At 37.3% G+C, this 26,085-nt stretch overlaps 1 protein-coding gene across 1 annotated transcript; it reads right to left on the bottom strand.

Moving 5' to 3' along the window:
• Nucleotides 1-5,789: 5,789 nt before the first annotated feature.
• Nucleotides 5,790-26,068, bottom strand: CHFR (checkpoint with forkhead and ring finger domains). The gene is made up of 17 exons (XM_026037785.1): nucleotides 25,930-26,068; nucleotides 23,998-24,097; nucleotides 18,602-18,711; nucleotides 17,214-17,273; nucleotides 16,834-17,043; nucleotides 15,729-15,953; nucleotides 15,145-15,301; nucleotides 14,729-14,883; nucleotides 14,038-14,200; nucleotides 13,116-13,258; nucleotides 12,671-12,790; nucleotides 12,239-12,322; nucleotides 11,443-11,513; nucleotides 10,847-10,934; nucleotides 10,592-10,699; nucleotides 10,265-10,337; nucleotides 5,790-8,085 (listed from the first exon to the last, which is right to left on the bottom strand). The coding sequence occupies exons 1-17, from the start codon at nucleotides 26,066-26,068 to the stop codon at nucleotides 8,043-8,045; spliced, it is 2,049 nt and encodes a 682-aa protein (XP_025893570.1). The 3' UTR covers nucleotides 5,790-8,042.
• Nucleotides 26,069-26,085: the final 17 nt, after the last annotated feature.

Below are 26,085 nucleotides of genomic sequence, written 5' to 3' on the forward strand. Positions count from 1 at the left end.
TTTGAGATGGTTAATTCATGGCTTTTATCTGAAATGTAAATCAGTCCCCTGCCACTGTGGTATCACTTAAGTCTCTCTGTTCAAAGATATGAGTTCAATTCCTGTAGGAATGCCTGTACAATTCAAACCTGGCCTAGCCGAGAGGGTAGAATTCAATCCTGCATGTTAGTGTACAGTTTTATAGACTTAATTTTAAACAGTTCATAATTTCTGTACTCTAGCACAAAGTTTACCAAGCATCAGCCTCTAACATTAAAGACCCTGATTATCTCAGATTGTGACTCCTTAGAAAACTGTACAGACAAGCTGAGCAACCCCAATACTGACCGTCAGTTCTATTAGGAAAGCGCGACAGTATTATCTTTGTTAGATATACACATAGGTTTAAAATTCCTCCGTCCACTGTGTGTTTCTTTTATTCCTCATGGCAACAGGAGCATGTGTACATAAAYACTGAAATACTCTCTAGGAGTTATCTTCAGCAGTCAACATTTTGATAACTGCAGCTGCTCTGATACTCTATCAGCCAGCTATTTATTGCTGGTAACGCACATTGACTAGTGAGCTATTTTTCCTTCCTTTAGCAGGCAAGACTTAAAAGGTAAAATAAAGTGGGGCAAACCTGAGTGCTCACGCTCTTTAAAAATGAGCTACTAAGTAGCTATGCCACCCTGATTACAAATCCAGGGAATTCAATGCAAGACTGAACCAAAGGGAAGCCTGCTAGTTTGACTGCCTCTAATAACTCAATCAGTATTTTAACTGCCTCCTGGTGATATTCTCCCATCTCTGCAAGCAATGCCTGCATACTCAATCCAGGATTTAGAATTATTTTGCTTTCTTAAATGACAGGAACTCTCTCTGGAGCTGTACTATCACAGCTGACATATGATATTGTTTTAAAGCAATAGTATGTCACAAAACAGGTGTCAGAAAAATCTTTCATACAAAGCTTYCCCATATTAGTTAGACTGTTCAAGAAAGTTATCTTAATCCTTCCATAAGGAGGCATTTAAGTCTGATTCCTGAAATATTTAAGTGAATTATTTCTGATCTCACCTGCTGTTTCAGCTTCCATCTGCCACCTGGTAATGCCTGAAATAGGCAGCACAAGATCGAAGGCTTTGCCTACCATTCTGTTTTGTGCTTACGTGTTGATGGAGACATAGAAGTCTTGCATCTTCTAATCGTGGAAGCAAACACATACATGTCTTCCAGCAGTTGACAAAACCAAACAGTAGACACAAGTCTCAGTGTTTATTGTTACCAGACTGTGCTTAGCAGCTTTCTGAAGCAGACAAAGTTTGGCTCCAAGTTGTTCTTCTTGTTGTTTTTAAATTAACATGACGTGATTCAAAGGCAAGAGTTAATATATTATGATTATAAAAATATATTTAGAAATTTGCAGTGCTCTAACTTCCACTATGTTAAATTCATACATATTTTAAAGCAGAGTCAGTGCTATCTTRCTTATTACTTTTCTAAAGATCACAGTACTAAATCTACTTTTGAAAAGCATTTGTGTTCAGTTAATGACAATAGCTACCTTTGAAGGGCTGAGAAAGTGTCCTTTCTTTTCAATAAAAGTGTGTTCAACTATTCATTTTTGCCACATAAAACAATTATTTTATTTTGCTGAAAGACTRAACATCATATCATATGGGCATCACATTATATTAGCACCAGGACATCAGGACTAGTAACTCCTTYGCTATCAGTTGCTGCAAAAAAAATTGAGGCTGAAAGCTGCTGCAACGTTCAGGCAAATACCCATCATTGAACCTCCTTCATTCCACCCTTGCAACCAGTCTAGAGGCAGGAGCAAAAAAGCCCCTATATCTCCATATATCTCCTGCTTCATTGCCTCTTAGTGACCAACGTAGGTAATGAGGTGGTTGTTTASACTGATTTCCCCTACTACCTATTTTTGCAACCAAAGAGGAGACTTTCTAACTGCTGCTAGAAGCTGGTGTCTGTGGGAGCTTGGTCTCCCTTTCACATATGCTTATTTTGGCACACCCAGCAAGGCTGTATGCCACTTTGCCAGTGCCTGCTGTATCAATAGACAGACATTTGTATCTGAGACACTACCCAGGACATTCAGCTATTGCCAGGAGACTGAACAATGCTGCTTACTCTCAGAATAGATGGGGTTAATTTACCAAGTTATTCGAAGATTATGTCTTATGCCCCCGAAAGAAAGAAAAACCTATGTGAAATAAGTAGCAGATAACCAAATTCTAATCACCAATGCTGGCTTTAATAAAGAAAACACCCTTCTTCTTGGGGAAGCCTAAGCAGCCAGGAGTACAGTGGGTGAGAGGCTCAAGAAGTCCTGACTTGTCTTCTGCACTATCTAATTCTGAACTATCTATTATCTACTTTTCCAGGCAGATCATTAACTGCTAACGAGGAATTCCTCATGGAATAAAGTGCTGTAATACAGACCAGGATTTGCTTAAAAACAGTAGTACTAAATATTACTTACAGCCTTTATTTTGTTCCCCGCAGCTGCATTGCTTTGGAGAGACGTGCTACCACTTTTTCTGACAGAAAAGGTCCCAGCTCACAGACGCTGGATACAGTTCTACCTTCACAGCAATGCAGGCAGTTTACTGTGCTATTTTGCATATGGTAACTAAGCAGCAAATGGGATAAGCATGCTAAGCACTTGCTGAAGAGGAGGAAAGTCATTTCAATCACAATTACATGGCAAAAATTATGGCTAGAAAATGTTTTGCTGACAAGCAGGAGTATTACTTTCAGTATAAGTGGATTTAATCAAATGTTTACTTTTTTTTTTTAATTTTTAGTTATTCTGGAACATATTAGGCACTCTCTCTAGGCAATGTATTAGATAGACCGAATAGGACATCAAAAACATTTGGGCAAGTCCTGTTCTGGTTGAAGACAGCTTGAAACTATAGAAGATGACAAGGAAGCTCTCTGCTAGTTTTCTTACTGACAAGTACTTAAAACTACCCAAGGGGAAAACCACGTGAAAAGTTGAACATACAACTAATGCATCTTAAGATGAAGAATTCAGTGCAGCATTCAGCAGGAATTTGGTTAAAGCAGAGTATTGTCTTTAGTTTAGGGAACAGCTAAGCTACCATCATGAGACTGATTAGGAAAAAAAGAGAGGAAAAAAAATTCTATTCATAACTTGCTAGCAGAAGCATGGACTGAGGTTTCCTTTCATACATTTGCCTTTAAAGAAAAGGTAGTCAGTTACAAAGCATCCTATTCTTAACTGTTTGTTCCCTCACATGAGACTCATGCCCAACAGTTACCTGGTAAATCCGAACAACTCACGATGAATTTGGATTTCAAGGGAAAACCAGAGGTCCCAGGCCAACACTTACCTAATGAAAGCAAGCAGGTGAAACTCAGCAGCACTGAAAAGAATACCCAGCAGAGACCAAAAATAACTTCCACATATATTCATGGTCTGTCTAGAAATGCCTTTGATGTTAAACCTCATATGGCATACTTAGTATTTTTTATAATTCATTTCCTGGGGAAGCTAATGAGCTTAAGAGTGAAATTACCTCACTGGAAGTCAAAATGAGGAAGTGTGAAGAAAGGAAGGATGACCTGAAAAGCAGATTTAGAAGCAATCTTTGCATATTAAGCATTGCTGTGGGAAATAGTGTAATTAGTTTTCTTCAGAAGTTATTCCCTAAAATTGTCTAAGTGGTATTTTGGCTCCCAAACATCATGCAAAAAGAACATTAGATAAAATAGGTGGAAAAAAAGCAGAAATCCCCACACTTTCTTCCTTTTAAAAAGAAATCCTTTCCCTAACTTTCAGTAGCACAGTAGTGACTGATGGTTTATTTTTAGAGTGCAGACTGTACAATATACAGCCCCTTTCTAGCAGAAGTAAGAAATCATAAAAAAAAAATATTTGGAGCGTAGTTTATTATGGGCCATTCTCTTTTCAAATGTCTAACGGTTCCCAGTTATGAATCACTCATTTCCGTAAGTTCCTGCAGTGGGCTAAATCATTTTAAGAACAGAAATTCTTACAAGATAAATATTCTTTTATTTGCAAAATAAACTAGCTAAAGACTGAGTGTAAATTGTGAGAGTTTCCATTAAATTCAAAGAAGGGCAGTATTAGAGCTTAAACACAAATTACCGTCTACAGCTGCTGATTCAAATACTTGAAACACAATGAGGGCTCTCAGATTAGCACTGACTGTTGCTGCTGCTATGTTGTCAACTATTCCATTTGCAAAAGACCAACTCTGCTTTGTTTTTCTCATAATCATGCACTTCTTCCATAAAGGATAAAAAAGAGGGTAAGCTCTAGGAAGCTTAAATTGTGCCAGACCCAATTACATGGTGTAAACCAAAATAAACCTTCTAAATTAGGTTAGTTACAAGCTATTTGGTGACATAATGGTTTATAAAACATTTAAATCCATCAATACAAATGCAAAGCAAGCCAGTACCATTTCAATTTTAAAGGTCTAAAGGTTTGTCTTTATAACTCAATGAACAACATTGTATTTTCGTTTTTATATTACTTTACTGTGAGTTTGAATTTCTCTTCAAAGCAGTTTGAAGAACAAGTGACAGCTGGCTTAGGAACAGCAGTATGGATTAACTATAATATTAAAAGAGCTCTATTTCAAACCGAAAGTGTGAGAATGGTAACAGTGCAAAAACAGCCTAGAATCTTCATCTGCAACTTAAAGTTTTAATCAACTGTGGCATAACTGACCTCAAAACTCAGACAGAATAGGGTTGGGACAAATCTTCCCATTTACTAAGCCRGGGCAAATTAACTCTCTGCTAGAGAGTTCTAATGGGAGCCATTTGAAATCCTCTAATTTATACAATTCATCTCACTGAAGATATATAACCTAAAAAGAATTTAACACAATATGATAGTCACTTTTTCTAGCCTGCTATTGCAAGAAATTAAAATGTTATCCTTTTTTAATAATAAAAAAGTATTTTTTTTTTAAATTAGCCTTTTGAAGCTCTTATTTACAGAAGCTATTTCTATCTGGAGAGTTTTTATGTTATATTATTCATTTGATTTAAATTCCGTAGAGATGCTGATGATCTTTTCCGATATCATCCGAAACTAGTAGAGAAAAACTGAGACAATTCCATAGTATGACAAGAGTCTTGTCATTCACAGTTGCAAGTATGGTATTTAGCTGTAAAATCCCAATATTATCTGAAAATTTAACTCGGCATTAGAGAATGTCACATACAACCTTTCCTGTGGTGAGAGGATATACCACAGGAGAAAAGACAACATCAGTGAAGAGCTTTTTCTTTTTTCTTTTTTAATTAATAACTTCTTAGTTCAAGAAAAAAAATAAATCACAAAGAGAACTGGAAGAACTACGCTCCACCTTCTTTATAAAAGAACTTTCTCAAAGAGAGGGACTATATACCTGATTCACCACAACATCAAACCCTATCATAATCACTCTGGTTTTTACAACATCTATTCTACCACATTTCATGCTCAGCTTCCAAATATCTCTTATGAAGAAGGTGGGGGTGTGCTTTAAACAGGTTAAAAATATGCTGCACCTTTACAGTATTTAAACAATTACACCAAGCATAGTTCATACATTTATCACATTAACTATCACCTGGCAACCATACATTTAAAAAGGTCTAATGTATAGAGTATGTAATACCCATGAAAGATACTCTTACTTACTTAAGAGCATATAAAGATCAGGATTTATTCACCCTCCCCATCTGCAAGTTAATTTCTCATCTCTTCCTGGTACAATATAAATGACCAAAAAAAAAAAAAATCCCTTCATTCCATTGCACTACCGCAACCCTATATGCATAGAAAGGCAGATTAATTATCTGTAACAGGTAAAAGGGTTTTATAAAAGGAATTTGAAGAACCTCTACTGCACAGGTAGTTTAGATGTTAAGTACATTAATTATTTTTTTCCATTTTTAAGTCACATAATACATCCCTATACAAACATAACTTGAGTAAGTGCAAGCGAGGTTGTACATAGTACTGTAGACATATTATTCTTGACCAACAAAAAGAAATTCAGCACATAGGAGGCTTGAACACTAGCACAGTGACAAGTCTATGCTGAAAGCCCATCTGGGGTGTGGGAAGTGGTGAGTGAGAATGCAAAGCACATTTCTGCATATAATGTGCAAAGGCTCAGTCTCCACAACTGCACTCAATTTGCTACATGCACAGCCAGAGATGAAAATGAGATCAAAAACAGCTGGGAATGGTTGTCCTGAGAAGATACAATATCATTAAAAAAAAAACCTAAACACAAAAATACAAATACAGAAGTAACAGAACATTGTTAATAGCAGTAAAAGACAGAAACAAAATGTTGTTTTTAAAAGAAGTTTCAAGTATTATTCCAGCTCCAATGTCAATCCTACTTACAGGAGAAAATGCCCAGAGATTAGGAAGAGAAGTCCACACCAAAGTGTACTTTTAATAGCATACGGGCACGGTCAACAGACCCATCCTTGTGGCAGCTATTTTAGAAAATAAAAATCTAAAGAGAAATGCATCATTCTAATCAGCATTCATATTAACATGTGTATTACTGGAAATAGCTGTTTAGTTCACTGAAACCAGTAGACACCGTGTGCTGCATCATTTGTGCTCCATTATAAACACATAATATTGTGTGTACACTTTTTAATATTGAAGTCTAAATCTTGTTCACAAAGTAAGGCATACTTAAAAACAACATGTTATCTACAGAGGTAACTTTGTATGCTTTCTTCTCATTCTTTTACACTCTTCTAGGTAYAACAATGAAGAAAAATTGGTCCCAGTCAAGCGAGTGAACATTAACTATCAGACTATTATGAAACAGATCAGACCGCACTTTTAAAATGATGCTTGGGTATTTTCTTAAATGAGCTCAGCAAAAGGTATGGGAATAAAATCTGGTTTTATGGTGTTGTCTTTTGTTTTTAATACYAGTGACACCAGTGTTCTCCCTCATCAGCCCTAGCCAAAAATGTCTCAGTGTTGCTACAGTTTGTCCAGATTGACTTATTTTCGGTAAGATGGTTCTTTTCAGTAAAGCTGCTACATTCTGTTTTAAATATAGCTTTTTCTRCATTTTCACCAGTGTACGCATGCTAGGGAACAGCTGCATGGCAGAGGTACATATTTAGCATACAATATCAAAGGAAAAAAAAATACAAAAAAATGAACCAGTGTGTCTTACTGGCTGCTCTATGTCAAAAGCACTGTTTGGTCTTCTGATATAAAATACTACAGAAGTAATATTAGCAGAAGTCTGTTCTGCTTCAAGTATTACCGCAACTTTAAAGGTGATTTTCAAATTTTGTGCAATTATTTCTGTAATTTAACATGAATATAAACATCAACACCACTAATCTAAGAAAAGAAACTGTATTCTTCCACTGTAACACTGCACATATGGCAGCTTTAAGCTGAAACAGCTGTTAAATGGACGGAAAAAGAAAAAAAAACTTTTATAAAGAAAAGATTAATGTGTTTGCTGTTTAAATGGAATGAGTAGTGACAAAAATAACAGACTAGAGCAAAAAGCAGTTATGAATATACACTGACAATTTCCTTCTTAAATATTAATGGCTCTTGAAACATCCATCAGTTACTTATACAAAACATTTCTATTTTAAGTCTAAGGATTTTTCTTAGTTTCTCCACAAGTAGTGCAAATACACTCCTTATTCTTAGGTCTTCCCAAGATATGGCTGGTTTTTGTGTGCGTGACTGTGTTTGCGTGTGTGATTTTTGTTTGTTATTCTTCTTCACTGCAGTGATACAGGAACACTGTAGTCACGAGGATGGAATGCAATGCGTGCTGGACTTTCTTGAAAACAAAACCAAAAACCTACCTTACTCACATACAGCTGTAAAAGTCTACAAATTAAAAAGTTCACATCAGATTATCTGATGCAAGAGTTATTGATTCCCTGCTACGGGGAATTTGAAAAGATCCCCTGAAACCTTAAACTGTACAAGCAGTGTTATTGGGTTTTGCCCTCTCTTTACAGACTGCAAGTGTTCAGTTCTTGAATCGTGTTTGTTCACAGATGTGATTGAATTTCCTGGTGGAAAAAAAAAAAGAAAAAAGTATTAAAATGTAACAAAGTTCTCAGAAGTCACATAACACAGAGGTATTTTAAATGTTAAAGCAGAACATTTACATGATAACATATCTGTTTTTCAGAACCTGTTTAGGCTGAAATTTACCACAAGGTTATCTATAACAGGATTTTCAGCATCTCTCCTGCCTAACCCTTGTTAGTGATATTATGCACACAGAAACCTATTATTAAGCCTTCCTTTATGCTTCTACATACCTCACATCCAGAATGCAATTAAAACAGGACATCAGAGAATTAAATTTTGCCCTGAGACACATTAGTCACTTTTTGTAATCAGCATTATACAAGTCACTCGAAACTAGTATTAACCAGGCTAACAAACACATTTCAGTATAAATATGTCCTTTCACAGGCTTGGACTCTTCTTCCAGAAGAAGGATAAAGGACAGTTAAGGTTTTTCCTGATTTTCTATTAATCATGTTCTATGGGAATGGCAAGAATTAAATAGGTAACACAAGATTATGTAAAAAGCACTTCTAATTCTTAAAAACTTCTCTCCACTCATTCTTCATTCTTTTTCTTACCTCTTAAACCATAACTGAAACACAAGTTAAGAACTGGCGTATTGAGTATGTGCCTGTATATATACATGTGGAAGAGATGACACAAACGAGATCATGAATTTTAGTCCTCTTACCAAATCAGACAAAAGATTAGAAAGAAATCCTGCTTATGCAACAAAATTTCTTAACAGAAAGTTTAGAAAAAAAAAAAAAAAAAAAAAAAAAAAAAAAAAAAAAAGAGCAATGATTATCTAGAAGAGATCCAACAGCATTTTTTGGTTTTATGGATTTTTGGAACTAACAACAGCAGCCAGTAAGTACCAGAAATAGAAAATGCTTGAGGAAAAAAATATACCAAAAAGCCTTGCATCTTTCCCATTCTAGATGGCAAAAGAATTATCCGATATGAACAAAGAATATTGGTACATGCTTTCATGCAGAATTAACTCTCTGCTATCTAAAAATAAAATATTCTTTGGGCAGACAACACTACCCTGAATTTACAGATTAATTGCTTTGAATTATACCTGCAACTTAAATTCCAAATTAGTTTTGAAAGATAGTTGGCAAAATCCTCTGCAGTTTTAATAAACTGGGGATGAATCTTTTGAAAGTCTTATGACCTGCGTGCACTAACTTTAAAGGCCAGTTATTTCCAACTCACAGTACAGAAAAATAAAAAAGGAATTATGCTGCATGTGTTCATTGCAGCATTAGAGAGGTAGTGCAGAACTTTCTATTCACTAAAGCAATTTCTCAGTAAGGTATAACAGCTCAGTCAGGTATGGCACTGCAAATTTAGAGGAAAATACCTTCGCTTTTTAGATGCACATTTTCAGTGCATGTCCAGATAMCCTAAAAGGACTAACTTCATTCATCCTCAGCGATACCAAAAAAGCACCTTACATTCGTATGGCTTCACGCTATAGTAGTTAGCGGACAAAATGGCAAACTAATTCCTGATTTCAAAAACTTTAAAACTATCCAGTGCCACTAATCATATATGACCACTAGAAAAGTGAGAGTTAAGCTCATCTTTTCAGGCTCAGAACTTCATTTTCACTAGCTACTAATTTGCAACAACAACGCCTAAGTCACACCAGGTTCCTAACACTGTGTGTTCCAAGCTCTTCTGCTTCTTTTGCTGCAAATTATTCCCACCAATTTACCCTTTCAAGGTCTGTTGCACTTTCCTAGAGGAGTCTCTCCCAGAACTTCAAAAGGAAATAGCACAGGGCTAATTATTGTACTTACAGTGTACTTAAGAGGCACCCAGACATAAGCAAATAAGAGCTGCTTCAGGGGGAAAAGACCAGGAATTAAGGGGCAGGGAGGCAGGCTTGGAAAACAAGAATCAAGAAGTATCTGCCATGGGTTACAACAACTTACAAGTGCTACTGTACTCTTTTGACACTTGCAAAGGGCTCACTTCAAAGTTACCCAGAGCTCATCAAATTTTGCTTGTGCTGCAGCAGSATTCCTCCTCCTTGAGTTTTGAGCTGCAGTTTCACAACTACTTTTGTATCCATGGATTTTGGGAACGTTAAGTACTTTAAAGTTCTTGGTGTGCATTTTCTTTAAAAACATAAAAGAAGTTCTAAATTTTACAGCTTACATGGCATGATGTGCTTTGACCTGAGTCCGACAGTTGCGCCCCCAGTAGCAATCAGGACGTGATGTGACAGTCACTACAAAACAAACAAATGAAGCACTACATTTATTGTAGAAATGATTAAATAAGGAGATGTAGACTGTTTCTTCTAGCTGAGAGGTGGTAAAACATGTTCAGGAAACGCATAATCTTCCATATTAAAAAAAAATAGTGATTCAAAGGAAAATAAAAAAAAAAAGTAGCATCCGTTATTTAAAATCTAAGGCTTGAAATACAAGACATAAGATAAAGCTGTTTTTCCTTACTGTATAAAGAAAAACAATTGACCACCTGGTAATTCAGCAACAGGAATATTCTGCCTGTACTGGTAGGCAAGCTCTCGAAAGCTGCGAAGGCCACAACAGTAGCAAAGCACCGTGTTCCCAGTAATTCTGTAATCTGCGGAGAAAGMCATTTTTTACATATCATCAGTAGAAAGCATAAGAAGTCAGCTCTGGTTATGTATGAACAACTTCAAACCTCTTTATAAAGATTTATATATAACTAAAGAGAGACAAAAATGAACATAATACAGAATGGACGTACCTGACAGCATAAAAACTCCTCTTTGAAGAGCTAACAGACTTTCATTTAACATATTTTTCCATGTCAGACCCCTGGATGCCAGGTAATCCTGAAATAAAGCAATTTAAGTGCTTAAGTGAGAAAAAAAAATACACCATTAAGAGAAGACAAACTCTTCTCCCTCAGATTTTATTAAACCTGCGYAGCTAGTATTACAAAATGGAATGATGCTGATCACAAAAAGGAAATATCATTTCTTTATTTAATTAGTAAGATACTTTTAGATCACCAATAAAACCTAGGATTTAGAATCTTTTGTTCAGATGATTCTGATGCTAATCAGAATGCATCTCTAGAATAATGCCCTCTCCATATGGAGACTAGATGATCCATACAATTATCCCAAAATAATTCAATATATATTTCCAGTCTAGCCACACTAWCTATAACCTTGGCCCAGCGGAGCATTCATTGCTCATCTGATTCCCTTTTTAGAAGCCAGGTGYTGCAAGCGACACAATGCTGTCACTGTAACACTTAGGCAGTACATCACTATAATTTCATRAGTTAGTTATTCTTAAACACTACGTATCACACATAATGATTTTTATCCATACCTTTAGGATATCTGACTCGTAGTGGTTGTTGTTTAGGACTCCATCTAAACACTTGTCACCAAGATTTATTTCTATTCAGGAGAGAAAAAAAGAAGTTACTACTTCTTCCCCAAACCAGCTGGCCTTTATGCATTTTCTACAGAGCTTTACCTATCTCCTGAAAGAAYGCACACAGACTCATGTGAGCACCACGTACACGACTGCATTAAAACACATACATGATACGTAACTTCCAGTGGAACTCACAACAATTAAGTTTTACAGTTTCACTCATAGGACACAATCCCAACTACTTATCTGCACAGAGTAACAGTGCTGTTAARGGATATTCCATTAGCTCCATAATGCAGCTATTTTTTTCCAATTGTTCTAGCTTATTTTTAAATATATCTAAAAGCTTAAGCAGTCTATAAATTTAAGAAAAAAAGTTCTCTTTGAATCAGATAGCATCAAATGTTCAGTTTTCTTGCAACGGTTTATATCATTTCACTACTGGCCTGAAATATATCCCGATTCTTCTTAATACAGAAAGCATCATGCTCATCAAGTGAAGTTCTCAAGCTTMATATGATGACAAAAAGTTAAGGCCTCTCACATCTAAGACATACACCTTTCAAGGGTTAGTTATATTTGCAATGTGAGGATACAGATTGAGAGGACTTTATTCCCTTTGCCTACAGGGAATGATTGCACTACAAAGTCAATTACTATATTTCTTAAATTATCTAAAGTTCAAGACAGACAGATAATAGTGCAAAGTGAGCATGTTCAGAAGAAGCAGATCATTGCACATTACCACAGAATGGTGCCAGACAGCCAAAGCAGGCCATCCGAGTGCAGCCCCAGTATAAGTGGCAGAAGGGTTGCAGACAAACTGTGCCTGTAAATAACAGAAAAAGACTGTAAGCACCAAAACACAGCGTAACATAACTCAACAGTTAATACTCTTGTAAAGCAGTAATAATAGAGTWTTGCTAAACTAGCTAATAAAAAAAMCAACCAAACAAAAAAAAMCGCACAAAATAGAGCTTTCTCATTTAAAATAGATTCTAGAGGTAAAAATCAAATTCTATAAAGGAAGAATCTTTTTTTGCTGTGACCACAATTGTCCAAACAAATAATATCTAGGCAAAGAATACTCTTCAAAATAAACATAAATTTAGTTAAAAATAAGGAAAGACATATTTGTATAGTCATGGTTAAAAAGAAATAAAACAAATATACACACATTGTTGAGGAGCAACATGAGGATTCTGTTCACGCTCTGCTCTTCGGTCAGGCATTGGCTGAAAGCAGCAGGTACATATTACATGGCTTCCTTGAGCAGGGCACACATATTCCTGGACAGCTAAATGGCAAAAAAAACCCACAGGAGATGAGGTGAATCAATGTGAATATTATCAACATAAAAATCAGAAAGCAACACACAAGCAACAGACCTTTTACAAAAACTCTATAAAAGAGCAAAAAAAAAAAGTGTGTGAAAAGCATGCGTGCATGTAAAGCATTTGAACATATAAAACAGTTTACGAGCTACCAGMTATTTTGAAAAAGCCACTGCTGAATTGTCAGATATTTGCAAAGACTTTTATGTGAAGTGGTGATTCTCACATAATGCTACAAAACTGAGCTCAGTTCACAACAATTGTTTTGAGTTTTATACTGACACTAACCTGCAGGGAAGTTGGCAGACGTAGATGGTGCATCTCCCAGGGCCTGCATTCCTCCGGCCTCCGTCTCTTGGCCTGGGCCAGGAAGAGCTGGAACAGAATGTCGTCTATAGCCTGGGCACTGTCTGCAAACTATATATGGCTGGCTGAAAGAATAAAGTCATAGCAAACACTGCTCAATAAATGCAACTATAACTTGACAACCTATGCTAAAGAAGGTCAATCCTACTCCTGAAGTTTAAATTTTGTATTTCTTCATTCAGTAATATTTGGAAGTGYATATAACACAATAACACAGAATTTTAAGAAGTTTGCCACAGTCACAACCAATAAAAGCCCCCCCCCCCCTTTTTTTTTTCCTGTTCCTCTCTAGATACAAAGCAAAAAGKTTTTGCTGTTGAAGCAAAGCTATTTTGGTGTCTGGGAATCCCTCAGTAAAGCACTGGCTGCTTCAAGAGCACACATCTGGCGAGAACAGCATGCCAGACACATTAGCATGATCACTGCAGCAGCACTCTTAAGGTCATGGACTGCTTTAATTCATGCCAAAAATCTTGGCCAAAGAAACTGTTGTCTCTAGGACAACAGCCATAAAAAGTAATTTCATGCATCTCATGTGAAGCTGTTGTACAGTTGAGGATAGAGCTCTTGGTCTTAAAATGAATCTTGCTGCACTTCTCAGGAGTTCTAATTTCCGTTTTTTGTTGACTGCTCAAGGCCAGTACAATTGCCAAGGTAGTTACTGGCAAGAATGAACTTACTTGAAAATGAAAATAAGATTAATTCTCATAACTATCAGGGAAATATGAACCGCAATCACATATATGGAATACAAAAATCATGTTTATGAAACTACCCTAGTTTGTGATCTCAGGCATTCAAACATGAAGAAATGTTTGCAGTGCACAAACTTAAAAGAATATACCTGATATCTGAAGATTCACTATCAACATCTGACAGTTCCAAGAGGTCCTCAGAACTTCCTTCCTCATCTGAAAATGATCTCCGCACCTTAGGTTGCAACATATCTTGAGTAATTTTGTTTCTAGCATCCATGCTACGCACATCATCCTCATTACGACATTTATCTGCAAGAGAACCAAACTCAAAAAAATCAAGAGAAAATGATTCATTGCATCCGTTCTCCTAAGGAAAGATCATGATGACACTACACTTACCAATATGTTTAAAATTACTGTTTTCATGATGATCAAACTTATTTTTAAATATCAGAGTTATTTAAACTCTGATTAAGATCAGAGTTATATTTCAGGATATTTTTCAGAAGTGTCTGAGTTTAGGCAACCCAATCAGTTTCTCTTGTTTGTTAATATGGACATCTTCATGACTAAGCCACAAAATAAAATTAAGAATTCTTAGAGTGCTCAGTTACAGTATTAAATCACCTTCAATTCTCATCCAGTATTTGAAACATTACTAGTTATTACGTCACATTAAACATAAGAGCTTGTGTTTTTTACAGCTATGTTAGAGAAGACATCACGGTATTCAAATGCATATAGAGGCTTAATACACAACAGTTTTCTCACATACATCAGTTGCACAGCTAATGTCTGAAATGCATCAGCTTCTGTTATATACACTGCTCAACTTGCCTGGATGCTGAATTAGATAAGCTTCAACCAGGTTGTTCAAGATATGGTTTTTACAAATACGTTCTACTGGACAACGACAAGTTGGACAGAGAGAAGATCTTTCCATCCATCCTGAGTAGCAGGCGGCACAGAAAGTATGCATACAAGGCTGCAGGCTGGAATATAAACATGAAATCAGTGAAATAARTGGAGTCAAAATGCGAATCTTTCATATTTATTGTGTGCTTATATAATTAGGATGCAGCTGTGATGCATCCAACTGATTCTGTCCATATGGATTGAACAGAAAAAATAAACAAAAAGAAAAGCTCTGCGCGACTTGTGAAAACACAGATTCTTCTGGACTCCTCCTCAAACACCTGTCTTTCAACTTATGTTTTTCTCACATGATCACAGCTTTTGTCAGCCATACATACCTTACACAATCATGCAGGAGTTCTTGGCATATAATGCAAGTTAATGTTTCTTCCATCTTATCTGGTTTTACATTTGATGTTTTTGCATCTTCAGAGCCAATTTTAATGATACATTCACTTGGTGCTGCTGCTGGAAGATTTGGACAATCATCTTCATCTATAAAGGCAGAATATCCCACTGATTATAGCTCTCAAAGGTGGGAATTTTTTGCAAGTGTTAAGAAACAACCTGAAAGTTACATGGTTCACTGGTAAGAGATTTGCTAAAGGCTGTGCTCATATAAGTTTTTGCTACTGAAGTCATCATTTTCACTAGACCAGGAATCAAGTAAAGAAGCAGCAAGAAACAAATCCAGACAGGATTGGCAACAGCTGATCTGAGTTTGGAATTACCTATCCAAAATGAACACAGCCTTTAAAGCCCTTCTAGGTTTGGCAAATTTAATTTCATCTTAATAATGTAAATTGAGCACAGACCCTTATGCTTGCTTTATTCAAAYATTATAACATATATATATAATATATATTATATATAATAAATAAAAGACTACACAGTAGGCTGCTGAGTATTGTAGTATACTAGCCTCCTCTTAGTTTCTTCTTAACAGGTTCCAAATCTTCCTCCTTCTCTTCCTCTTCTGTCCTTTGCAAATCTGATTCTGTTCTTTCTTTGTCACCAAATTCTGAAGTGATTGTAGAAGTTTCAGTGCTCATATCCAGCTTTTTGTGTTCATCATGTATTGTTCTTAGACATACAGATTCTAAGATGGAGAAAGCAGGCACAGGAGTGAAAACTGAGGACTGTGATCCTGCAAAATAAAAGCAGAAAAGATTATCATAATTGCATACAGTTATGGGGCTTATAAAAAGAGCAGCAACTCAAATCCCAATGTGGCACACACACCAATGTCACCCTATTTAAAATTTTCGTTCCTACTTAAAATATAGACTGTTTTTTTTCATAAGACTATTATCCACATCAGGTCTTGCTGACAACAGTGTCAGGCAGGAGATTTATACAATCTTGATCACACACACAAGTCAGGAGAACAACAGACAGCCTGTGATGCTTGAATGTCAACTCAAGCACAAATTTTCGTTTTCAGAGGAGCATGTGGGAAATTTCCAATGAAATGCTGACAATTCCATTTTCCAGATAACTGTTCTGGCTGCCGTTCTATTGCAAGAATTATGCAGCATTTGGCTCGTATACTTGCTGATATTACACAGGACATACAAGACTGGGGTTCCATGTGATACCTTTTGGCTTGAAACTCTAAGCAAGGGAAGGAGGACCAGCAATTCAGCAGTAGYAAGTGACAATTAAACAGTTTCTCAGCAGAGCTACCGCATGAGTGCAAACATTCATATCCAGTTATTCTGCTACAGAAGCCATATCAGTTCTAAGCTTTCACTGGTGGGTTCTCATTACCAAGATACAGTGTAAAGACTGAACAGTTCTGAACACATGTATTTCCTACCTCCCTGACCATAAACAATTCTTGAAATTGTTTTACTCATTCACCAGGCTTTATCTTGTACGCTAATAGAGGAAGTTAAATACACATGTCCACCTGTTCCTTTCACTAGGACTTGAGAMGATAAATGAAGACCTGACAGAGGTAGGCGACTAATCTGTTTAAATTCAACGTTGGGGTAACAGCTGATGGAACGTGACATGACTCTTACCAGATGTCGAAGGATTATCCTGCCCAACARATGCAGACTCAGTAAGAGAGGTAGAAGCATTAAAGAGGTTAGATGTAGAAGTAGATGGCTGTGGTTCCTCATAGCAAGACTGAGTAGCTGACGGTGAGGAGGTAATTTGGGTCTCATCATTATTTCTTCCTGTACTTGAGGTATCTTTGGTCACATGGCATAGGTTTTCTACATTAACTTCTATATTTAAGGGAAAATAAAAGAAAGAAGAAAAATCTGTGTGACAATCACCACATTGTGGTTTTAAATGAAGCTTCTCTCAAAATTCCAGAGGACCAAACTCTTTCAAAAGGGTTACAGTAATCRCTAGAGTTTGGTTCCTCTTCTTGATTCTTGAATTACTTCCTTACCTACTGGTTCTTGAGTTGCATCATGTTGTGTGTTTAAGGATTCATAGAGATAAGCAACATCTGAAAGAGATGACAAAAGAGATTGATCAAAAATTTAAAGCAAAAATGAACTAACTTCAGTGTCCATAACACAAACAAATTCTGTTGACAAATGTCCATTTTCCCCATGTCTAACAGAAGAGGCAAATGAGAGATCACCTCCATATTTAATGCTAATAGTCCTACTTAGGAGGCAATTAGAAAGAGCACAGCAAGATCTTTTCATCTCAGGAAGCCAGGCAGAGAAGCCTTTGTGCAAAGTTTAACTTGTGCCAGCCATGGTATTAGAGGCTTAATCATTTCTTAAACCTAAAATCTGCTCTGTGTCAGAACAAACTGTGAATATTTTTACTGACACTTTAATGAAAACTTTTGGAAGCAGCTTATTTTTTCTAAGCTCACTTCAACTTTTCAGTCAATTTATTTAGATGTCTTTGGGAGATACCTGAAATCTCAAAATACAAATTAAGACATGTTACATATTTCACCCAGAAACTAATTTATTATCTATTAATAAAACAAAATGGATAGCTCCTTCTCCACCATATTTCAACCTAATGCAGTTCCAAAAATACCCCTAACTTGCTATTTCTTAGGGCATCTTGAATACAGATACCACCACAGATAATTCATGGAATCTTTTACAATTGAAGAAAATTAACAACAATACAGCATTTGTAACTAAAATCCTAGCCCATGAATTCTATCCAGTTATTAATACACAGAAGTACCCTAACTCCTAGTTAACAATAGCTCAGTCTTTGAGGAAAGATCCCATTAGAACTTTTTGAAACCTAAGTGTGCTATGTCATTGCATCATCCTTTTCCATGTACTCGGTGATTCCTGAAACAAATTAAAGCAGACTCTGTGAAACATGATTTGTCTTTAAAAAGGCCCCACTACCATATTATTCTTCCATGATTTCTTATTCTAGTTTTTATCATAGCACTTTCTTCACCCAATTTGACATTTTTAAGACTGCTTTTGCAGCCTTCTGGTGTCAGAAATTCTTTAAATTTAACACAAAGTATCACTTAACAACTCTTAAATTCAACTTCTAAAGGAAGTATTGGGTGAATATAGTCGGGGCCTTATTAGATACAATTCCAAGAAATATTTCTTCCAAAGTAACTTCTATAGGSAGATACATATTTCAGACAGTTGCTTAGACGTGTTCATGTGAAAATGGGCATGTCCATGACCTTTTTCTGCAGAGACTTGTTTTTACACTTCAACAAGTTATTTCTGTTAAAACTGAGTAATTCTGTTTCAATTGTACTGATATTCCTTTTCTYTCATGACTCAAAAATGACTAAGTATGCCATAAAAAAAAATATCATTTACTTACTGTTCTCTGGCTCATTTTTTCTGTAAACAACATAGATCACATCTCCAGTCTGTAAAGGGTACGTCTGCTTCTTAACCACTTTCAGTTTATTAATTATTGTTCCATTAGTACTGTAAAGGGAAAGAAAGATGATTTAGCMTATATGTCTTCATAACTACCTAGAAGGAAAGGAGGGAAAAAAAAAAAAGCTACTTTTAACAAAGAAAATTGTTAGTTCTTAAAAATCATATAAGCCACGATCACAGTAATAAACAAACAGTAATAAACAAACAAAAAATCTAGTCAAAAGACTAAACTGCAGAGCTGTAGTTTAGAATGTGTCAAAACAATTAGATGACCATTTATGCCGAATAACTGAAATTAAATGAAAAACAGTAAGAACAACAGGCATTCTATTTCAAAAGTTCTAGGTTATGTTTCTTAGTTAACTCTAGGAGTCTCCTAACACATTCTGGGACAAAGGAACCTCTCTTGTACAGTCAGGACATCTACAATAGTGTTCACTTTTCTCCCCTCTTGCTTCAAACAGGGAAAAATTAATACTCCATGGCTAGACTGTCTGAAATTCAGAACACCAAGAAGGTGGAAAAATATTTTTTCACATGTAAATATTAAAAAACATAAGTTGAAAAGAATTATTTTTATACAGATTAAAGCTGTAAAATTCATGGAAGAAAACAAATTAAAGGAACAACTAAATGCAGTGCCCTGCTGATTAATGCTATCTTTGCCCCTTCACTATGGGTGACATTTTATACACAAGCTATGAGTGTTTTATAAACAAATCAAGTTATTCCTGTACTCAATAATTTCAGCTCAGTTGCAATAAGCCTCTTTCAGGGCTGCAGCCTTCTAGAATTTCAGACTCCTGCCATTCAAAACCTCAGCAATTAATACCAAATATGAAAGAACAGCAAACCTGCTTTTTCCTCGCAGCAAATCAAGCTTCTGCACGAAATGACAGCAAATCTCTGCTGCCACCTCCTGGAGGCCACCATAATTTTCGAGGACAAAGCCCAGCCTTCCCCAAAGAAATCCCTTTCTCTCTAGAGGCGAGGGAGGGTTGGTTATTTAGAAACAAGCACCATCCCTTCTCACCATTAGTCATCTTTTTAAAAGCAGCTTGCCCCAGAGGGAGGAAAAAAAAATCTTGTCATTAAATAATATGTAAAAGAAAAAAGAATTTTAACTGTCTCAAAAGGTCAACTGTACAAAGACAAAACACCGCATTTACAAAGTTAAAAGGAAAAGTAAAACCTCTTGAATAACCACAGCAACTCTTGATCAAGACACTGGCTCTTGCTTTTCCCTGTACAACTTCACTATGATGACTTCACTACAGATGCGGATAAATCACTAATCTAACATAAATAATAAGACATAAAAAGAAAAAGTCATCAAAGAAGATCTTTTGGTCACATCAGTCTTTGCCCCAGGAAAGAAACTTCAAGTTTCTTTTATAAGAAAAWCCTTTAAAGTTTGCCTTTTTACCTTAGACATACATATATTGCCTATCCCAAAGGACATAAGAACTAGGGAAACAGCAGAATGTAGATGTCACACRAATCCAAGAGCATGGGAAGTTGAGCAATGAAGATGAAAAAAAGATTTTATTCAATCTGTTGGAAAATATATTTGTTTTAAAATAAACATTGCTGCTAGTCATAACGAAGATGGAAGATATTTTTAAAGAAGTGCGAATCAGCAAAACATTATCACTTAGAACAATGACTGAGAGTGCTCAGGATCCTTTCAGATGGCAAAGCAAAGGGAATTCTTTTGCAAAGGGTGCCTTTCATCGGTTCAAATCATACTGAATTGATACTAGACAGTATTATTTTGGAGGTGAGCTACAGCTACACTCCACTCGAAACAGGCTTACTTTGAAGCACGTAAATGATCTGTGCATTGCAAGATGCTTTCATATCCTTCCTAGAAAAATGCAAATCTATTGCTTTTTAGTAATTACTAATGTCTATTTAGGAAGAGAACATAACTTACATTAAAACTTGTAGAAGTATTGACACAGAAGTTATCTGCTATAGGAGTGCATTATCCTGAACATATTGTAAACTTAAATAAGTTTTGAATCCTAATAAGCTACAGAATTTTATTAGTCTCCCTTCTTTGAATGGTCACAAAAACAGTGCATCTGGTGGAGGGTGAAAAAATATTAGTAGCAAAAAAAGGTGCCACTGGCACTGAAGATCAATCTCRTACTTATCTACAGAAAGGGAACATGCAGTAGTCTTTCACATGAYTATCTTAGTCTCTTGTATACAGTTGCATTTTAAATTTCTCTTTCAAAATGAAGAGACTTAAAACTGCTTTCACTTAGGGCAAGCAAACTACTGGCTCAGCACTGCTAGGTCTGCTTGCACAATACAGTTTCTTTCGAGCAGATCAAGGAACTAGGGCTTGGTTTGGAAAATAAAACAGAAAAATAAAGAAGCGTGTTTGTAGAATATCCTGTTGAACTATTTGCATTTTTTTAATTGCTTCTAAACTTCTCTTTATTCAATTTTAAGTTCTCTAAGCACTTCTTTTCACTTGCCACTTACGGCACTTCTTTCCAAACTAGAACCACGAACTCATTACGCCAACAAGGAGATAAGAACCAGTGTTGGTTGTCTACGTGTGTTTTATGATTTTAATTCAGTCACAATACAGAAAAAAGTCCACTCARTCCAGCTGTTACAAAGTGCCTCCCTCGGTGCATTCCATTTCATCAAAAAAAAAAAAAAAAATTGAAAAAAAAAATCTGAGCTTGACCACAGCAATGTTTCCAGAACTACTTTCCACTCCACAGGAGAAAAAGCTGACACTGCAGTATTTTTCTGGGCATCAAGTATTGCCAACTCAAACATCCAAAAAACCTTATTCTTTCAGCCTACTTGATTTTTTGGAGCTCAGCTGATATTCAGAGCAAATATCAGAAGTCCCAGAAGGGAGTAAATAGCTTTCTGCGAGAAGTCTGATCAACTCCAGATAGTCTCTTGCTTCAGAAAATGGCAAGCGTCACACTTGGTATCAACTCACCCTCAGGCAAGCAGAGCACAATAACAACCTAAGCCTTTTTTGTTAGATACACAGAAGGGTAAAATGCCAAACCATAAGTAGTTACTTCACAGTATTGCACAGGACTGGAGCCCTTCTATTACATTAGCAGAGTAATAATTTCCACCTTTCTGCAAATGCATCGTGTAGAAAATTAAATTAAATGTAGCTCTGCTCGTTCTCCTTCTGCTGGCTACACTTTCTTGCCTTGGAAGAAGGCAGAGAAAAAGGGAAAGTCAAGGAAACTTCTGCATCTCAATTCCTTTAGTTWGTTTCATCACCACCCTAGTCTATACTAATGCTACGAAACACACGTGAATTAAACTAGGAGTAGTTTCAGAGATCCAGGTATATCTAGCCTCCTTACTGTCTTTAGCARTGACCTGGAGGGGAGGAAGAAATACATCCTCACTGGGTTTGTAGATGACACTAGTGGCTGCATTCAACACGCCAAGAGCAGGGATGCCATTCAGAAGGAGCCGGACAGATACAGGGAAAGGTTGACAGGAATCTCACAACATTCAAACAGGACAAATGCCAAGTCCTGTGCCTGAGGATGGACTAACTGTCTGCAACAGTACAGCCCCCTGGCTTGGCTGGGGTCCCGGGGACAGGAGCCCAAGCACGAGTCAGCAGTGGGACCTGGCTGTGACGAAAGGCTGCTCCGAGCAGCACCAACACGGGGGCACTCTGATGATCAGGGGAACCAATTATTATTCTCCTTTACTTAGCACACACATCAAAAATATTATATCCTGTTTTCTATCACCCGATACAGGAAAGATGATAAACTTGAGCAAGCTGAGCAGACAACCACCAAAACGGCCTGAGGGCTGGAGCACAAGACCAGAAGACAGAGGCTGAGGGAAAGGGGCTTGTCTTGCCTGGCAAGAGGAGGCTTGAGGGCAGGGAACCTAATAGCAGCCTTTCAACAGCTATGAGGAGGTTACCAAGAAGGTATTCTCTCTAACGAGGTGGCAAAGGTCATAAATTGAAACAAGAAAGGATATAAGGTATCTGATGCTAACTGTGAGCTACCAGAACAATATACTTAATTGCATTCTGATAGTTGGAACAGGAAACAGTAGRTATGGCACAAGACCCTTAAAAACATCCAAAATGTAATTTCCTCTTTATGTATCAATGTATTTCTTCTCTGTGTTTGAGTAAAATGCCTTCTAGGCATAAAGAAAGGGGGTAGCTGGCAGACAAGTATTTGTTTCTTTACAGACTGCAATAATCTGGCAGAAAAAAGAAAAAAAAATGTGGTTTACTGAAGTATTTTAAAATGTCACAGAGGTCTTGAAAGGCAATAAACCAGAAGCTTTCTGCAATCTTAGACAAAAACTCTTTCAAAAATGAAGCAGATGAAAATTTGAAGAGGGTTACAGTCTCCATCCAAGAAATACCCTCCTCTTCAAATTCCTATCTCAGACTTAATAAATCAGTCTAGAAAACAAACAAAAATCTACTGGAATGCACCCACACCCCCTGCAGTGCTATTTGTGCTTCCAAACTCAACAGGAAACCACCTCACCTAGCACAGAAAGTGCAGGCCTTCAATGTGTGAAGTAACATGTAATTAACTTTATAAATTAAAAGTAGTTCTACTATGTTAGCTTACTAACTAACACTAGCAGAACTAGCAAGTCCCGGTGATGCGTGTACTTAAATATTTCTATATAAGAGTTTTAAATATATCCTTAAATGCAGAAACACTGAAAACAAGAAAGTAACCCTTCTAGTTAAACAAAACAAAAAAAMCCCTCACAAAACTGAAATATCAATAGTCATAAAATAGCAATTTTTWAAAAAATTCAACTGGGTGAATAGGATCTAACCTCCAACTGAAGTGCCCACAACTGCTGACGGACTACAGTTCTCATAGTATATAGACCACTGATGTTTCGAAYCCCAAAAACATATAAAGTACACAGAGATTTTTACTCATGTCTCTATTATGTTTTGGGATCATTACCATAGATGTTGTCCTCCTCCTGTGACTGTTTGAAATGAGGCACACTCATATGTAAAAGGAGCTTTTAACAATGCTAGCATCACTGAAAATTTTCTCAGCTTTTGTTCACAAGTCTAAAGAAATATGCTAGAGAAATACCACATGCTCCCCTTTATTGGTATGTTTCAGGAAGCAGACTATGAATTTCTCTGAGGAGGAAAAAAAGCAATTTAGGAAGTGCTAAAGAAATTCTAAATGAGAAAAAAAAAAAAAAGAGACAGAAGCAAAGCAAAATGTGTTTACCATTAATACCTTGAACAACAGACTAAGTGATACTTTGCAGACTAATATGATAAGAATAGAAGTTCATGGCAGAACCAACCTTGTATCTTCCAATGACACTTGACCAGACTCTTCATCCACTGTGATTTTACAGTGATCTCCAGACACCAACTTGTTGCCAGGGAAAGATAAGTCACAACCTTAAAAAGAAAGTGGATTTTCCAGTGCACTTAAAAATACACATTACACAGACAGATCAGYATTCTACTTGGCTATAAATGCACAACAAAGCGACTCATATACATCTGTAATAGTTCAAAATTTCTACTGGTATATAGGGAGCACCAGAGTCTGGGGTGTGATATATAAATGCAAGCAGTGAAATAGTCCCATGTATGGACATAGGTTTGTTTCAGCCATTTCAGGATGTTTTACTTCCCCATGCCCTTTTTTCCCCCTGTTTCTTTCTTCAAATTTCAGTCCTTACAGTTCCTCTGCTCTAGAATGGTAGAGATTCAAATATATTTGGGAAGTGTTCAATGTAAATTCTAGAAATACATTAAAGCTCATATAGTTCTTTTTCCACATAGTTGTAACACTGTTTCTATGAATTGAACTTCTGGTTCATCATACACTGGGGGAAAGTAGTAGGAATCAGCTGCTGAGAAGTACAAGGGTTTCACTGCTCTACCAAAGTCCTGTTTGCTTGTTTTTAAATAACAGGTTCTCCTTACCTCCATTAACACCACTGTTATGTTACTACAGGTGAAGGGAAACTGAAAACTCAGGACAGATCAAGATTTGAGCAAATGCAAGAGAAACATAATAATGATGTTGAGATGGTAGAGACCTTCCTCCTATTATTCCTGGGCTCTGAGCAAAATTAACATTTTTTCCTTCACTTTAACACTCAAATGCCATGGTCAGGGCTCCTTGTGTAAGACACTGATTTCTCTTACAGATGACTCAAAGTATCTGCTTCTAGAAGAGTTATAATTAACAAACATGATTCACTTCCACCTATTCACACTGTAGGYACATCACACCTTGGCTTACAACAACGTCTTATCCACAAGCAATACAGCAGTCACCACCTCACAGTTGTTGGCAGTTTATTACCATCCCACTCCTAATATTCCAGGACAATTAACACCTGAAGCATAAACTGGTGCCACACAGACCGTGACTCCAGGAAGCCTGACAGAAGTGACTAGGATAAACTTTACTCAGGAGGACTCCAGCGTTTCCATTCTGCTCCGTGGAGTTGTCAGACTTGAGCAAGGGAGCAGGGAGGTCACAGTGCTCCAAACAAGCCTTTCAAGGGTTTGTAGAGGTTTTTAAAGTAATATTTATGAGCCAGAGCTTGGCATTCTTGTACCTGTTCATTTTATTAACRCTAGTAAACAGTTATGGAAGCAAATCAACATGGAGACGTTTATCTTCTGCAAGATAACCCCCAACTGGATCTCACTTTGAAGAGTTCCCCTACAGCTTAGATAGAACGATAAGTGATCTGGCAYACATTATGAAACGTAAACAGGCAGAACGCTTTTTCCTACGCTATCTGTACTGCTCGGAGAGTCACAGCATGAGGGGTTTGCTGAAGACTGTGACTTTATTCTGCGATGGGYGAGTCAGAGAGTTTACACTGACAAACAGGAAACTTCAGGACTGGCGCTGCCAGGGCAGAGAGAAGGGGAGAGACTCCACGCTGACTGTTTAAGCAGTAGGAATTCCTTTAAAATAAGGGCCCGCAGCAATAACACGAGGGGCACAGGGGCTTCCAGCCGCTCCCACGGAAACCCTTCCAACACTGGTGCGGCCAGAAGCCCCAGGGGCTCCCGTGCAGGCGGTTCCCGCGGGGCTGCACGGGCATCTTCACCCGGTAGCCCCGACTTAAGCTCTTCTTTAAAGCCCAACACGAGGAGACCCCGGGAAGCGCCGCTGCTCCCCCACCAAGGGCAGGAGCCGCAGGCGGAGCCGAGGCGGCCGCCGCCAGGCCCGGGGAAGCCGCGCCGCCCCCCGGACCCACCTTTCCTGCGGCCGATGGTCCATTCGCTCTTCAGCAGCAGCACTCGCGGCTCCGCTTCGCCGGCGCCCAGCCGGGTGAGCCGGCCCCAGGGCCGCGGCGGCGGCGCCCGGCCGCGCTCCCCGCCTCCCGAGCCCTCCATGCGGCCTCACATCTGCG

This window comes from Nothoprocta perdicaria, unplaced genomic scaffold, assembly GCF_003342845.1.
Source record: "Nothoprocta perdicaria isolate Ctin4 unplaced genomic scaffold, notPer1 scaffold_2, whole genome shotgun sequence".
NCBI classification, from domain to species: Eukaryota; Metazoa; Chordata; class Aves; order Tinamiformes; family Tinamidae; genus Nothoprocta; species Nothoprocta perdicaria.